At 36.9% G+C, this 16,269-nt stretch overlaps 1 protein-coding gene across 1 annotated transcript in view; it reads left to right on the top strand.

The window, feature by feature from the left end:
- LOC129365155 (ryanodine receptor 3-like) overlaps positions 1-16,269 on the top strand; it is a 99,337-nt gene that overhangs the window by 47,706 nt on the left and 35,362 nt on the right. The window contains exons 23-40 of the mRNA XM_055038125.1: positions 1,133-1,236; positions 1,919-2,002; positions 2,293-2,452; positions 3,426-3,573; positions 3,816-4,018; positions 4,102-4,276; positions 4,539-4,747; positions 4,833-5,032; positions 5,313-5,379; positions 5,456-5,616; positions 5,703-5,868; positions 6,805-6,891; positions 7,048-7,274; positions 8,509-9,313; positions 9,634-9,834; positions 10,899-11,001; positions 12,067-12,198; positions 15,878-16,151. Coding sequence (XP_054894100.1) covers positions 1,133-1,236; positions 1,919-2,002; positions 2,293-2,452; positions 3,426-3,573; positions 3,816-4,018; positions 4,102-4,276; positions 4,539-4,747; positions 4,833-5,032; positions 5,313-5,379; positions 5,456-5,616; positions 5,703-5,868; positions 6,805-6,891; positions 7,048-7,274; positions 8,509-9,313; positions 9,634-9,834; positions 10,899-11,001; positions 12,067-12,198; positions 15,878-16,151 — 3,506 coding nt within the window. The remainder of the gene's footprint in view (positions 1-1,132; positions 1,237-1,918; positions 2,003-2,292; positions 2,453-3,425; positions 3,574-3,815; positions 4,019-4,101; positions 4,277-4,538; positions 4,748-4,832; positions 5,033-5,312; positions 5,380-5,455; positions 5,617-5,702; positions 5,869-6,804; positions 6,892-7,047; positions 7,275-8,508; positions 9,314-9,633; positions 9,835-10,898; positions 11,002-12,066; positions 12,199-15,877; positions 16,152-16,269) is intronic.

Below are 16,269 nucleotides of genomic sequence, written 5' to 3' on the forward strand. Positions count from 1 at the left end.
CAACTAAGTAAAGACAAGCCTTTGTGATTTATATATTGAGGAAGTACCTTAACTGAGAACTACCAAAGGAAATCAAATTTTTTAGCTAGAAACTTTTTATAACTTTTAGGCTTCTTCAGATCTCATTTTATTTGACAAATTGACGTGGAAAATAGTTAACTTTCATTCTTACAGCCATATCAGCTTCCACATGGAACACTGATGTGGTTAGCATGATTTCAGTTTTCACAGCTGTCAGTTGAGAAACAACCACAACTCAGTGTTTCCAAACAACACAGAGTTATATGGCCAAAAAGTAGTTATGCAAAACTCAATTCACATCTGATTTACTTGTACGCAATCAACAAAATATCAATGGCTAAATAAAATTTTAGTCACCAGGCAAAAAATCAACTCCAGATTTATGCTTCTATCATGTCAATGCATTAATTTTGTGTAAATAGTAGGTTTGATGATAAAATAGTTCATTTGTGTCTGAGTAGCGAACATAATAGCAAGCCTATACATATTAAAAATAAGATGACAGCGACAAAAGCCACAAAATATTTCTCTGATTTAGCTTGATAATATGGAGATACTTTTTCATGCATAATTTACCTTAAAATAGCGAAAGGATGAACTATCAGAAGAAGAAAACATTTCCATATTTATAGTATTGTTTAACATAGAGCTGCCTCATACTTTTGAACGAGTATAAATAAGTAGCACTACAACATATTTATGCACAGTCTGGCATGTTTTCCTATCAAATACTCACCATTATCAAGTTGCCTCCAATGGGCAGCATTCCCAAAGGGATTATTTGACATAATGTCAAGCATCAAGTAATGCATTACAGTGCTTAGTATTCCAGCCACATGCTTCTGTATTTCTCTCTCTGATGAAAACATGCTCCCCTGTTCCTCTTCCATGACATGTTCACTAGAGAAAACTGTCTTATCACTGCAAGCAGTTGCACCCTGAATGTAGACCTCATGCCCGCCCTCTTGTTAGTTCACAGTAACTTACAAGGATGTAGTTTCCATATGCATTTATTTACAAAGACCTTTAATTTGTTGTGAATTAAGATGGTGTTACTGATAATCAACAATGACGAAAATGCACACCGACTGACATGTTTTAATTTTTACAGATAAGAGATGATAACAAACGACAGCATCCTTGCCTTGTTGATTTCTCCAAGCTGCCAGAAACGGAGAAGAACTACAACCTGCAGATGTCAACAGAAACACTGAAGTATGTTTAGGTTTATGGGTGGATTATTTTTCTTACTATTCCAGTTTTTGGTTTTTGAATGGAGACTGTTTGGGCACAAAAATGTCCGGCACATTCAAAGAAAAAGCAAAAAATGTTTCACTGTAATTTCACTACTGTGAGAACTTTTAAGTCGCCTTCAGCAACTCTGACTGGTTGCTGCAGGCAGCTCTTACAGCAACTACGGCAACTGTAAGAAAATATAAGACATCCCAAGTTTTAATGAGACAAAAAGCATAAAAGTTAAGCAGCTATTAAATATATGTCAATACATTTGGTACATATTCATACATTAAGCTGATATGTGAGCTAATGTATTTTAGGGTTTACACACTGACATTTTATAGTGCTAGCAACCCTAAATGCAAATATATTTAATTGTGACAGTTTTGCTCTGACTCATTGCATGTTACTCACCAAAATACTTCCTAAATAGTATTGATATGCTTTCATTTTCTGCAGTCAAAGGTACTGAAGCACTATACTTATGAATTGGTGCTGTATATAAGGATTTTTCCTCAAGCGATTGTTGAGTATTTTTCTCAGTTGGATTAAATCAGGACTACTTATTTTATCTATGTAGAGATATATTCATCAGCAGTGATGTTAGGGTGATGAATAAGTAAAATCTGCAGACTAACTTCAATTTTTTTTCTATTCATAGGACCCTGATAGCACTAGGTTGCCGTATTGTTCAAGTGAATCCAAATGCAGAGGACTCTCTCAAAAAAATAAAATTACCCAAGAAGTAAGTTGCTTGAATTTAAAAACAGAGACAGTTGTTTAAATATTGACTTGCCTATATGATGTGTTGTAGACATGCATTTTATATGCATGCACAAAGATCATGCTAAGCATTTCTTGACAGTTAAAGCACAAAAATATGCATAGTTGATCTGTAACCTGTGCAGATTAATCTGCTAACATCTGTGCTAAGATACGCAGCAGGCTGTAAATATTAGCAAAAAAAACACCATGTGGATTTACTCTGTAATACTACAGACTTTACCTGAGGAATACATTCTCCACTCTTTCCAGTTACATGATGTCCAATAGCTATAAACCATCCCCTCTGGACCTGTCTGACATCAAACTGACACCAGGCCAAGAGGTGCTGGTGGACAAACTAGCAGAGAATGCACACAATGTTTGGGCCAAAGACCGCATCAAGCAGGGATGGACTTATGGCATTCAGCAGGTTTGCTGAGATTTCGAATTTTATGCATTTTCATTATTCAGATTAATTTTTATACACGTTTTTTCTTAATGATGTATTTCTTACCAAACCGCTCATTTATTTAAACGCCATGTCTACGTGTACCTTTGTAGAGCTGCTAGAGAGTCTGACATTTCATCGCGATAAAACCACTGTGATGTATTCTGTATTGGTGAAACATGCTGTACAGAACACTGTCAAATTTTATTAAAAGCAACAAGTGCTCAAATACACAGTTACAGATTTTCTGTAGCTGTTTTCACACTGTTGCCATGACTGTAAATAATGGTTTTGTCATTGCTATATTTTAATTTCTGTTTATAAATAATGTGGCCTTTTTTTGCACACTTACTGTGATTTCGCTATCAACTTTAATTTCTTTTATTTACACAATTTGAACTGGAGCAGTTTTGCATAATTATCTCATTCATCTGGAATAGATGAATGGAGGTGCCCAAGAAAAAAAAATCTCTGTTCAGTGAATTCAACAGAAGATTGTTAAGAGCTGACAAGAGATAATAATGATAAGCATGTCGACATGTGCGTCTAGTACAAGAGCCTGCTTTTCCAGTCTCCATTTCAACTTTTGAATAATGATATAGACAGATATTTATGTTCTGAACCTGTAGTAAACCATGTTTAATCATTGAATACAAATCTGCTTATAAAGTACTTAAATGATACATACGTCATTGTGTCATAGCCCCCATAGAGACTCATTCCAGTGGAAATGACACAGAAAAATAGATGACTACTGGATAAGCAGCTACAGCCCAAAAGCACTAATTGTCTAATTATTTTTAATTAATGGCTTTGACAGCAAAGTTATCACAGCACAATTTTCATCACTGAATAAACTTGATAGTCCAAAGGTAAGAAAACAAATGCTGATGTTTGTGAAAAGATTTCAGTCAAATGCATGTATATAACTCCTGATGGCCTCATCTCTATACAGGATTTGAAGAGCAAGCGTAACCCTCGTCTGGTTCCCTATGTGCTGCTAGATGAGCGGACCAAGAAGTCAAACAGGGACAGCTTGCGAGAGGCTATCCGCACCATGATTGGCTATGGATACAACATAGAGCTTTCAGACCAGGAAGGAGGTGAATTTTACTATTGCATATTAAGATGCACTGTTGTTCAGATTTCTTAGTACATGGTAATCTCTTGATTAGATTATGTCCTTTCTTATTTTTATAATGCAGAAAAGGGAGCATGAAATGCTAAGGTTTAATTGCAACCACCGGTGAATTACTATATACTTTTTTCAACTAATGAGGTTTTGTGTGATTGTTTCCATTCCAATTCTTTATCTTGCATGGCCTTTGTCCTGCTGACCCTGAAGGCCAAGTGGTAGAACGAGTCAGCATCGATAAGGTCCGCTTCTTCAGAGTCGAAAGGACATATGCAGTGAAGACTGGAAAGTGGTACTTTGAATTTGAGGCTGTCACTGGAGGAGACATGAGAGTGGGCTGGGCCAGGCCTGGGTGCAAACCTGATGTGGAACTAGGAACGGATAAACTTGCTTTCGTCTTTGATGGATATAGGGTACGTTTTTCAATCAAAAATCAATCTCCATCATTCTGATCTTTAAATTTAAATTTGTTTTTTCATGCATATGTTGTACACAGGGACACTGTCTGAACATCGGTAGCAGATTATTTGGGCGCTGCTGGCATGCGGGGGATGTAGTCGGCTGTATGATCAACATGGAGGACAAGTCTATGATTTTTACCCTTAATGGAGAGATCCTGATTACAACTAAGGGTTCTGAACTCTGTTTCACTGACTTTGAAACTGAGGATGGTGAGAAGGAGTATATTTAAAAATAGGAATGGTCAGAGTCACTTATGCTCATTTTAGCTCTACTGTAGAAATGTGGACCTGATACATTGATGGGACAAAAATAAATAAATAAAATGTCAGAAACAAGTAGTTTTATGTTACAAAAATCCTCCCTAAAGTTACAAAAGTCTCACTTCAAATGCTGGATTGATTTTTCTTCAGTCTTTGGGCTCCTTATGTTCTTAGAGGCTCTTTTTTTTTTATCCGTCTTGTTTCTCTTCAGGATTTATTCCAGTGTGTAGTCTCGGTCTTGCTCAAGTGGGGCGCATGAATCTGGGGAAAGATGCTAGCACTTTCAAATACTACACCACATGTGGCCTGCAAGAGGGATTCGAACCATTTGCAGTCAACATGAACCGGGAGGTCACAATGTGGTTCAGCAAGCGTCTGCCTACTTTTGTTAATGTGCCAAAGGACCACAATCACATTGCAGTAAGACAGAAGTGCATTTCAGTAAAATTTGGTAATTAGAAATGTAAAACCAGTGACTTGTACAACCTTTTCTTTCCATTTGCAGGTAACCAGAATTGACGGCACCGTTGACAGCCCCCCGTGTCTTAAGGTCACCCACAAGACGTTTGGCACCCAGAACAGTAATGCTGACATGGTGTTCTGTCGTCTCAGCATGCCGGTAGAGTTCCACTCTTTCTTCAAGCAGAGCCCCATAGTTGACATAAATGGCGTACATGAAGAGGACTTGCTCAAGGTTAAACACAGGTGCTGGTTGTCCAAGAAATTTGATCTAAAGTCTTAATGCAATAATGTTCTCAACGCCCTTTTTCATGGTGTCTACTTTATTTTGGTGATTTATCACCAAATTCAAAATAAAATGCATAGACGTTCTGGTTAAGTGACTAAACATAAAATACTTTAAGGGTTTTGCAAAGCAATGCTTCTCAGTGAAAGTAAATGTATTGTACTTTATGTAATAAACTAAAATTTAAACTAAAATGGTCATAAATCTTAATATTGACTTGTTTAAATTGATCTTGTGTAGATATCCATTGAGATCTGTTCGACACAGTGAGGAAAGTAGACGAGTGGACTACAGCAGCATCACCACGGTATTAAAAAAATCTCCTGTAACGGTGCCTCTTGTTTGCCACCTGCATTTCTCGCTAACTCTTTGTTTTGTTGCAGTACTACCACTCGGTAAGAGTCTTTGCAGGTCAGGACCCTTCAGGTGTGTGGGTTGGATGGGTTACCCCGGACTACCATTACTATAGCAACAATTTCAACCTCAGCAAGAACAGAACTGTGACTGTAACCCTGGGTGATGAACGTGGACGAGTTCATGAAAGGTGGCTCTCTTTCTCCTGATTTCATGGATGAGGTCTTGTGTGTGCTAAATACTGAAAAATGTCAATTTCTCCTCATTCATGAACAGTGTGAAAAGGAGCAACTGCTACATGGTGTGGGGTGGTGACATGACCAGTTGTGCGCATGCCTCCAGCCGCAGCAACGTTGATCTGGACATTGGCTGTCTAATAGATCTGTCCACTGGCATGGTTACTTTCACTGTAAATGGAAAGGAGTTATCGACATCCTACCAGGTGCTGACTCACTAGAGCATTTTGATTTTGTTACTTTCTTGCTTTTGTAGTGCAATGCAATTAGTAACTTTTAACCAATCAGAAGATATATTTTTTCAAAAATAATTGACAAAACAACCACCTGAAATGGAAGAAGCAGAACATGTTTTGTAAAAACATATTTCAAAACATATTGTTTATTGTCTGCTTTTGAAAATTTACCTTCAGATTGTTTAAAGGTTGTAATTTTCAAAGGACACTTTTAATCCAACAAAGACCCAATAAAGACATGTATTCTAATCTATTGCATATCACTGCAGACATTTGACCTTGTATGTATTATTTGCAACCCCAAAAAATAGATCATGAAAAAATAAAAAGATTACAACAATGAACCCTATTTTCCAACTATGTGTGTTATTTTAGTTAAAAATGCCCTGTTAGAAGACACATCAAATTTGCCTTTTTAGCACAATGTCACAATTTCCACTGGTTTTTGATATTTTTAAAATCTAGGATGGATAACAGAAGCTTTATATATGCTTTTCTTTAGTCTTCCCTCTCTATCTGCAGGTCAGATTGTAGCTTGAGTCAGTCGTTCTATAGCTTTGCATATTTTTCTGACAGAGCTCTGACGTCTGTATTGTTGAACTCCTGACTTGGAATATGCTTTTTCTGGATGTACTTTGAGAGCTAAACCTTGAAGAATCTTTCAAGCAGTATAATCTTCTTACATTTTTTCCCTGCTGAAATTCTGTGCCACTTCACCCGGTACTGACTCACCCTTCCAGTCAACACTGTAATGATCACACACACACACGCATGCTCACTAAGTAATACTTTTCCATGACGCATCACTAAAATGCTTCCTGTAAGTCTTTCGCTCTTGCTCCTATTAAAACTTAGTTTTTTTTGTTTTTTTAAACGTTAATATGAATGTTCTTTTCTCTGCTCCAGGTGGAACCAAACACAAAGCTCTTTCCTGCTGTGTTTGTCCGACCCACCAGCCCAAACCTCTTTCAGTTTGAGCTGGCTAAGATAAAGGTACACTCTTGTTTTTTTCCAATACACCCTTGTTCTACTACTTGAAATAGTTAAATTCATCTAATTATATCAGAAGATGTAATTGTTTCTACAATATAAACTGAAACATGCTCAAGTGCTCAAACAGTTTTAAATATTTATGCTTGCGTTGCACAGAATGCAATGCCACTGTCATCAGCCATCTTTAAGAGTGAACACAAGAACCCAGTGCCTCAGTGTCCACCCCGACTAGATGTCCAGACAATCAATGCAGTGTTGTGGAGCCGCATGCCCAACATCTTCCTCAAAGTGGAAACAGCCAGAGTGAACGAGAGGCACGGCTGGGTGGTTCAGTGTGTGGAGCCTCTGCAGATGCTGGCAGTTCACATTCCTGAGGAGAACAGGTGGTGCACCCGATTAGTTTCCTGTAGCTGAGGGATAAAAGAATATATATATTGTTTCTTAATATTATGCATTTCACCATTATGACACAGCAAATAACCTTGATCAAATAAAGTTCTCAAGTGTAGTAATTTATTATATTTTTTTCATTTCTTGTATGTAGGTTTCTACACATTTTACAAAAGTATGGATGTTCATATCTTTCAGGTTTAGATAAGTATGGGCTGGGAAAGTATAGTATGGAAAACCTTCCTTCCTTCCTTCCTTATTCTTCCTTCCTTTGTTCCTCCTTTCCTTCCTTCCTTCCTTCCTTAGTAGGTTTGTGGTAACTTGGAGTCAAGGACCAACAACAAGAAATGTACTAATTTTCACCAAGAATCAATTGCCATCAACCTGGGATGGGTTTTTGAGCTGTTTCTGTTTTCATATAGCACTAAAAGAACATCCACAAGTTGGAAAAAGCCTTGAAAAAATGGTAATCCTGTACGTAATCCAAAAAAATCTCCCTCTCAGGTTACGCTGAGTAACGCCGAGACATAAAAAGGGAAAATAATTAAAAGCTTGAAATCAGTTTCAGTGTTAAATGTTAAATGGTTTGGTAGTGTAAATACAAAAGTACTGATCACCTATGGCTGTTTTATAGGAATTATTTCAAGATAGCACATCAGCAAATCTCTAATAAAATGACTGAAAAATGAAATGAAATATGAAAATTTTATGGTCCAGCGATAAGATTACATTCAAGTTCTTCTTTTTTCACTCACTGATTATTTTTGATTATCAGTATAACTAACAAAATAATGATATCTTCTCTTCTTAGTCCAGAGACATCCAAGGAATTAGACTTTGATTGTTTTTCCTGTGTGTCTTTATGTTGCTCTTTGACAAACTGGGAACATATTATTTGCCAATGCTTACTCCCCTCCACCCCAAAAAGGATAATTGGGTGTACATGATGAACGGATGATATAAAGTAGTGAATCCAGTTGCATCCCAAACTTTTCATATTATTAGAGCTATCCCTTTCTTCCAATAACACAACCTTTTACTTTAAAATCAATTTAACTATGTTCACGTTTGTTGTTTCAATGTGACAAAATGTAAAAAAAAAGATTTAGACATGAAATTCTATTTTGATTTACTATCCAGGGATCATATTCAGATTGGTGCCGTGTTAAATTTAGTTAAACGATTGTGCATTTTAGTAAATCTAGTATGTGTCTCTTACTTTCAAAGGTGTGTCGACATTATGGAGCTGTCAGAGCAGGAGGACATGAGGAAGTTCCACTATCACACGTTGAAGCTCTACTGTGCCCTTTGTGCATTGGGAAACACCCGCGTTGCCCACGCCCTCTGCAGCCACCTGGATCAGTCGCAGCTCTTATACACCATAGACAATCAGTATCTCTCTGGCATGTTACGGGAGGGATTCTACAATGTTCTGATCAGCATCCACTTAGAAACAGCCAAGGAGGCCAGGCTCATGATGAAAGATGAGTTCATCATTCCAGTCACAGCTGAGACGCGCTCAATTCGTCTCTTTTCCAGTGCCTCTAAAAAGCACAGCCCGCCAGGGGTGGGACGTAGCACTTCCCTAAAACCCCGCCTCAACTTTACCCCGCCGTGCTTCATCAGCACCAAGAGGGATTATCTATACAGTCCGCAGATCCCACTGGATGCACTTAAGGAAAAAGCTATTTCAATGCTGACAGAAGCCGTTCAAGGCGGTGGGCACCACATTCGAGATCCTGTTGGAGGAGGCATAGAGTATCAGTTTGTCCCAATCCTGAAGCTCATTAGCACCTTGCTGACTATGGGGGTTTTAGGTAGCGAGGATGTTCAAAAGATTTTACTGCTCATTGACCCGAATGTGTTCAGAGATACTCGTGAGGAAGGGGTCACAGGGCCTACAGACAAAGAGGGACTCACTGGGACAGAGGGCAAGGCAGTTGAAGCAGGAGAGGAGGAGGCTGCAGAGGAGGCCAAACAGCCAATGAAAGGACTGCTGGAGAAGAGGCTGCCGGAGCCCGTCAAACGACTGGTAATAATGAAAACACAAAATACCACTGAACTACTGAAATAAAATCAATTCTTGAGTAGATAGTGATTTATTGAAAAACATCTGTAGATGTGTGGGTACTAATTTCTAAGGACGGCACAGCTCTTTTCTTTATTGTTTTCTCAATAACTGGTTCACTGTAATATTCCTATCAAAGATCATTCAAACATAAAATTATCTATTTTAGGGGATAATGCATAAAACTCTAAGGCTGTTTTATCCAAGTCTTGAGAAAACAAAGCAGTACTCAAAACCACCTTAATCTCTGAGAATTATGTCTTCTCCCTTTGTCTGTTCCCCAGATGTGTGAGCTGCTTCATTATTTCTGCGACTGCGAGCTGAAGCACCGTATTGAGGCCATTGTGTCCTTTTCAGACAGCTTTGTCTCAAAACTGCAGTACAACCAGAAGTTCCGCTACAATGAGCTCATGCTGGCCCTCAATATGTCGGCAGCTGTTACAGCAAAGAAGACGAAAGAGTTCAGATCTCCTCCTCAGGAGCAGGTCAGACAAGATCACAGTTAAAAAATGTTTCTGATGTTGAAGATTCCAGATCAAAAACAAAGTTGTAAGCTGACATGTAGGTTTAAAAAATCAGTGAGTTTATGGTTGTTTGAAGCTATGGTTCAACAGACAGAGCCAACCAATGATTGCAGCTAAACGCAACAGACTTATGCAGCACCCACCCACACATAAACCCGACCCCGGATAAGTGGAAGAAAATGAATGGATGAATGGATGATAAAGGAAAAGTTTCTGTCAATTCTCAGTTTGATAAAATGTGACATACTATGTTTTGAAAAATTAGCTTTTAATTTGCACTAAAATTAGAATTGACCGTTTCCAACTTTGCAGTTTACACCTTTATTGTTGCATTTATTTCATTCTTCCATTGATGTTTTCTATGTGATCTGAAACTGAAAAGTTTCTTTTGAGGTTACAAGACTTTATATTGCCACAAAAAACACTTGCAGGCACCCTGTCTCCAGCTGTGTATGTGATGAGATAAACACATTGGGACAATGTTGCATAGTGCATATGATTCATTTATATGGATGGATAATTTCCCATCCCACCATTAGTCTACAGGGGTTTGAATCATTAGTCTTCCAATTTTGCCTTTTGGCCTCGAGAGAGTGAGAGCTGCTCCTCATCCCAAATGTTTCTGAAACTGTTCTATATCTTCAATCAAGCTTAAAGGCGAATTCATCCCGTGCACCTCTGAGAAGCTGCTCTCAGCCAAAGAACCACACACACATTCAGCTCAGTGTCTCTTAAAAGTCACAGCTGGAGACAAAGTACCCCACTTCTCTTATAGTTGAATATCTTGCATTGCCCTTTTGCCTGCTGCTGCAGAGACATTTATTCACTAACACAGTTTTTTTTTTCTTTTTTGCCTTTTTTGTAAATCTGACATTGATGTATTATATTGAGATGACATGAAATGAAAGGCAAATACAGTTAAATACATAAACCTTTAACAGAAAGGGACAGTTTCAAATGATACTCAAATGCATATTTTGTAGAGTGGATACACTTGTCTGATTTCATATTTTCTCCCATTTCAGATCAATATGCTGCTGACTTTCAGTATGGGAGACGACTGTCCTTGTCCTTCAGAAATACAAGAGGAGCTGTACGACTTCCACAACCAGCTGCAGCTCCACTGTGGTAAGATGCAGATGTAGGAAAAACTTTAGGAGCTTCTTCTATGCCCTTACTGTACAAAATTTTATTTATCTGCACTAGCTCTAAATGTTTGCATAGCCTAGTAAAATGGAAGCTTTTTGTTCCATAAGAAACAAAAAGCAATAAAGAACATCTCCCACAAATTTCTATAGAGTTTAGCTAAGCAACGCAAGGAACAATGTAAATATATATATATCAACAAATATTCATACTCTTACATTAATTATTTTTTTAAAGCATCTTCAACTCATAAAACAGGATTTAGGTGTTTTTTACTAGTTCATCAATTTGTTGATGACTATCCTTTTTATCATAAAACTGTCTGACACTTACTTGCCACATTTAGCTAAACCTTGTCTTGAGGAGCAGTGCCAAATGTCAGGACACCTCTGGTTTATTTTAACGTTGTTCCGATTGACAGCAATCGGAACGACTGCTGTCAATCGCAGCACCTGGAAGAATAAATGTTGAAATTGGATCAAATGGAGCATAAAACAAGGTATTTGTACTAGAGTGTTGCCATCCATGTAGCCAGATTATTGCAGTTCTTATTTTTATTAAGCAAGGTATGTCACTGAGAAATTATATTTTGTGAATAAATTTTTATTAGTTTTTTCCTAAGAACCTGTTTAAAATATAAATAACTAAACATGGAATAAATATTTATGCTATTAAAAAGTGTGCTGTATTTCCACAAATGATATTGTAAAAAATTGATTAAAAAAAAGAAGCTCTCTGAACAAAGGATTTATAGTTCAGTGTTTTATAAGAATGTTCTGAGATCTTGAGTTTTCTTAAAGAATTGATCTACCAAATCCTTCTACATCAGGATTTGGTAGATCTTCTACATCCTGCTGTGCTGCAGGACCCCATGCTGTTCTGGTACCCCAGCCCCATGTCTCATTTAGAAAACAATAAAATATGACTTAATATTGCTAAGAATTTTGGACAGTGGTGCTGATTTGTCTTAACCTGCTCAAAAATAAACTATCCAGAAATTCAGTTTCAATACTAAACTAATAGTGTTTGCTTTCTTGTGCTATTTAGGAATTCCAATGGAGGAAGATGAAGATGAACGGGATACATCTATTAAAGGCCGCCTCCTTATGCTGGTGAACAAAATTAAGAGTCAGTCCTATAAAGCTCAAGAACCAACAGAGAAGAAACAAGCTGCACCATGTGAGTAGATCTATTTTTTTTCCCCTACAACTGTAATAATTCCTAGTCCTGGACTGCTTATTAAATGAAGAGTGTAGATTCACAGTGGCTTGGACTGAATTTAATTTATTTGGCCACTGGAAAACATCAATGGAAATCCAGCTGTTGAACTCAGAAATAGACAAGAACCAGTTAAATCTATAAATGTCCAGCATTTAAAAATGAGCTATTTTGAAAAACAAATAAATGCTTTTCTTTAACATTATTTAGTTTGATTCATTTGTGTTCCTTTTACTTCTGGACAAATTTCTTTGTTTGTACATCCCCTCTACTTTTCTCTTGACACAGAGGGAAGGAAGGTTTTCTTTATTTGCTCCTCTCTTCCCTACATGTATATCTTTTGCTATCGCTTGAACTGAGTTACCATGTAGAAGCCATTTCAATTTTATTTAAATTTCATTATGGAACACAGTCTGATGGAGGAGAGAATCCAAACTGAAGAGCACCATCTGTCAGCTCTGGTAGAGGAGAAATATGAAAAAAAAAGAAAAAATGTCAATATTACCAAACCCTTAATGTGAATAAACTCAGATGCACATTTATGGAAAGCATACAGGCTCTCAAGCATTGCATTACCAGAAAGATAAATGTGAAACAAGTCGTATTGACTTTTCTGTCTCAAAAAGAATTTCATAGCAAGTATAATTTCTGTTGCAGTAAAAAGCAAGATCAGAGTGCTCCTGATGTCATCCAACCTATTTTAGTGCGCTTCACCATTTTAGCAACAGTGCCTTTGGGAGGGGTAAAAGGGGTTTATGTGACGAACTAACACAAAGTGGCGAGAACACTGCAGATTGCAGATCACCTTGAACACAAACTTTCCATTAAACATAGTGGAGGCAGTAGGACTTTGTTTTATCAGCAGAGACCAGAAAGTTAGAGATGTAAGAGTTGTTTAAAAAATAGATGCAGCTAAATACAGGCAGATATGTAGAACTGCCCAGTTAAAGTCTGAATCCTTTTCATAGTTTGTAGCAATACTTGAGATTTGATCTTTACAGATAATATATTCCCAATCTGAATGATTTAAGGATATTTAAAAAAAGATTAAGCAAGGGATCGACTATAATTATTCACTTAGTAGTTTGTTTTTTTAGGGCAAAAATATCAGAAAACCAATTTGATCAGGATCATCAAATTCATCAGTTAAACAGGAGAGAGACTACAGAGTGACAGAGGTTCTAGTGAAAGGATTTTACTTTTTAAAATAATGTAACTGTTTTGTTCAAGTTATGTCTGTAGTGGATAGGTCAGGATTCACAATTGACCAAAGCTTTGAAGAGCTTTCAGGTGTCAGCAATTCATTCTGCACTCACATGTTCAGCCTTCGAGGAGCTTAAAATTTTTAAAACCAAATTATTTTAATGTAAGCTACTTTATACATTGGCATACAGACTCAGAACCCTCCAAACTGGTGTCAAAGTTATATGAATGGGATGTTTTCCAGAAACAAATGTGTCTACTGTTTGTGTGCTCAAGCAGAATTAGGGAAACGATGGCATGAATTTATTATACTATTAACTGGTTATGTCATTATATATGGTGCTCATTCAGCCTTCCCCTAAATGTTCAGCTCATGTACATTGATTGTGCAACAAAAAACACTGTCACAATCCACCAGATTAGTACCCCACACTATACCACTAGCTATTTTTAGCTAGTGGTATGGCTAAAAATAGCTAAAATAACTAAGATTTTTTCTATTTTTAGCTAAACGTTTTCTGTTGCTCAGAAAACATTTTGCTGCATTTTTGACCAGTTACCAGCTGTTTCTAGTCACCAATCAATTGCTCTGTGAATGGGTAACAAAGAAAGTGTGTTAATTATGTCTGTATTTTGAGATGATAAAGCACATACATTTTCAGAGGTTTTGGAGAAGATAAGTAGATAAGCAAACAGGGTTTATGGTGAATTACACATTGAGACTCCAGCCATAAATTCTCCTTCCTTTTAAATCAACTGAAGTCATAGATACCCTGAAGATACAAGCAACACTATCATCGCCATTATTTCGTAGAAATAAGTAAAAGGAAGACAGAACTTATTTTCTTCTTTGATGAATGACCCGACCAGCAAAAACATTTAATGGTTAGACATGATTACTTGCCTTAGCTGTGTGCTGGTTTTGCCGTAAGTGAAACTCTTGACAAGCTACATCTGTTTGAGGGGGAAATGTTGGAGGGCTACATTTGTCAAGGAAACAAATTAATAGTGTGTGTATTTGTGTGACCATTAGTGTGACTTGAACGTTTGTTGATGTGAAGCAAACTGGCTGAGAGGAAGAGTTGCCGCTTTTGGTTTCTCTTGAGTAAAAACTTGTGATATCATAGAACTGTGCAATATGGACAAAACAAAAAATAATATGGCAATACCACAGTTCCAATGATCATCTACAGTATTTATTAGCCAAAAATAACTTTTTGTTTTTCATAAAAGTTAAATAAAAGCAACATTTACACACTTAACTCATACTGTTCCCTAAATATTTTTTAGGACATTATGTAGTAGAATTGTAAAGCACTTTGTCATTCTTTAATTGATGTTATGCTCTAAATAGAGTTGACTTGCTCAGTTGTATATTGATTTTTACTGTAGTAAGTCTTTTCTATAACATGTATTTGTTGTGGTTTTCTCTTTCTGCCAGACATTGTATATTTTTGTATTACCAAAAATATACAATAAAGTTGCTAAAAGTGACAGCAAATTTGAGGTGCTCATTTAGCGGAATATCACATGGCTTTTTATAGAATAAACAGAATCCCAACAAATTGATTTTATTTGATCAATTAGTCCGATTATCTGATCAGGTAACCAACCGCTTATAGGTTAAGTATAATTTAAAAACACTTTTGCTTTATCAAGTGTGATGAGTGGTGCTTCTATAGTTGTTTACCTAGCCTCTGATAAAAACACACATTTAAAAATCAACATTTAATTTTTTTTTACTTGTAAGCATTGAAAGAAGTGCAAGAGCAGCAGATGGAAGAAATCAGGGCTGATTTACTCTTCATTGAGCTGGAGTAAATTTTATCACATACTCTGCCATCTCACTAAATCCTCAAACTGTAACATTAAATTTTAACACGTTTGACATCAGTAAGTTGTCCAAGCCAATCTTGATGTTTTATTCCTGTTTTAGCACTTCTTGGCAGTTTACAGTTGATAGTTTTCTCTGTTCCATGGTATCTATACAGGGATACAATATTGTCCTCACTGACAGTCAATCTTTAAAATAGTCATAATTAGTATTTCACTTTGGGCCTACAAATGTACATTGCTAAATATAATACATTGGTTATGTCTAAAAAAACAAATGTGTATGGTTCTGAATAGTTGACATACAACCCATAACCTATTGATCCAGTTTTGATGAAGCATTCCAAAAAACCCACATGTGAACTGTTCAATCAGGTTGTTTCTTTTCAGCTAGATTTATGCATTAAAATTTGGTCTTAGTTAATATGATTTGTCGGGCAGATGGTCCATCAGTTTTTCATAGACCCGTTCTCTATCAAGAATTATGATTGGTTTTGTAACAATTAAAATATATCAAATGTTCCTTTGGCATAAATTTGATTGATTGACAATATTGTTCTTTTGTTAAAAAGACATAGTGATCTTACCAGAACTTTTTCTTTAGCTAATCTGAAGGAGCTCATCTCTCAGACGATGGTCAGCTGGGCCCAGGAGTGTCACATTCAAGACCCCAAACTCGTTCGCAAGATGTTTAGCCTTCTGAGAAGGCAATATGACAGCATTGGGGAGCTTCTCCGGGCAATGAGGAAGACCTACACCATCAGTGCTGCCTCAGTTCAGGACACCATCCACCTCCTTGCCTCCCTTGGTCAAATCAGATCTCTACTGTCTGTTCGCATGGGGAAAGAGGAGGAGAAGCTCATGATTGATGGACTCAGGTAGGTTGCTGAATCTCTTAAACAATTCTCAAGTTTTTTTTCTTCTAAAAGACATGGTACCTTGCAACAGTAACAATCCACTGTGACCTGTATTAGTTTTTGTAATCTTTTTCATCAT

The sequence above is a fragment of the Poeciliopsis prolifica genome, unplaced genomic scaffold, assembly GCF_027474105.1.
Source record: "Poeciliopsis prolifica strain line A6 unplaced genomic scaffold, Auburn_PproV2 SCAFFOLD013, whole genome shotgun sequence".
Lineage (NCBI taxonomy): Eukaryota > Metazoa > Chordata > Actinopteri > Cyprinodontiformes > Poeciliidae > Poeciliopsis > Poeciliopsis prolifica.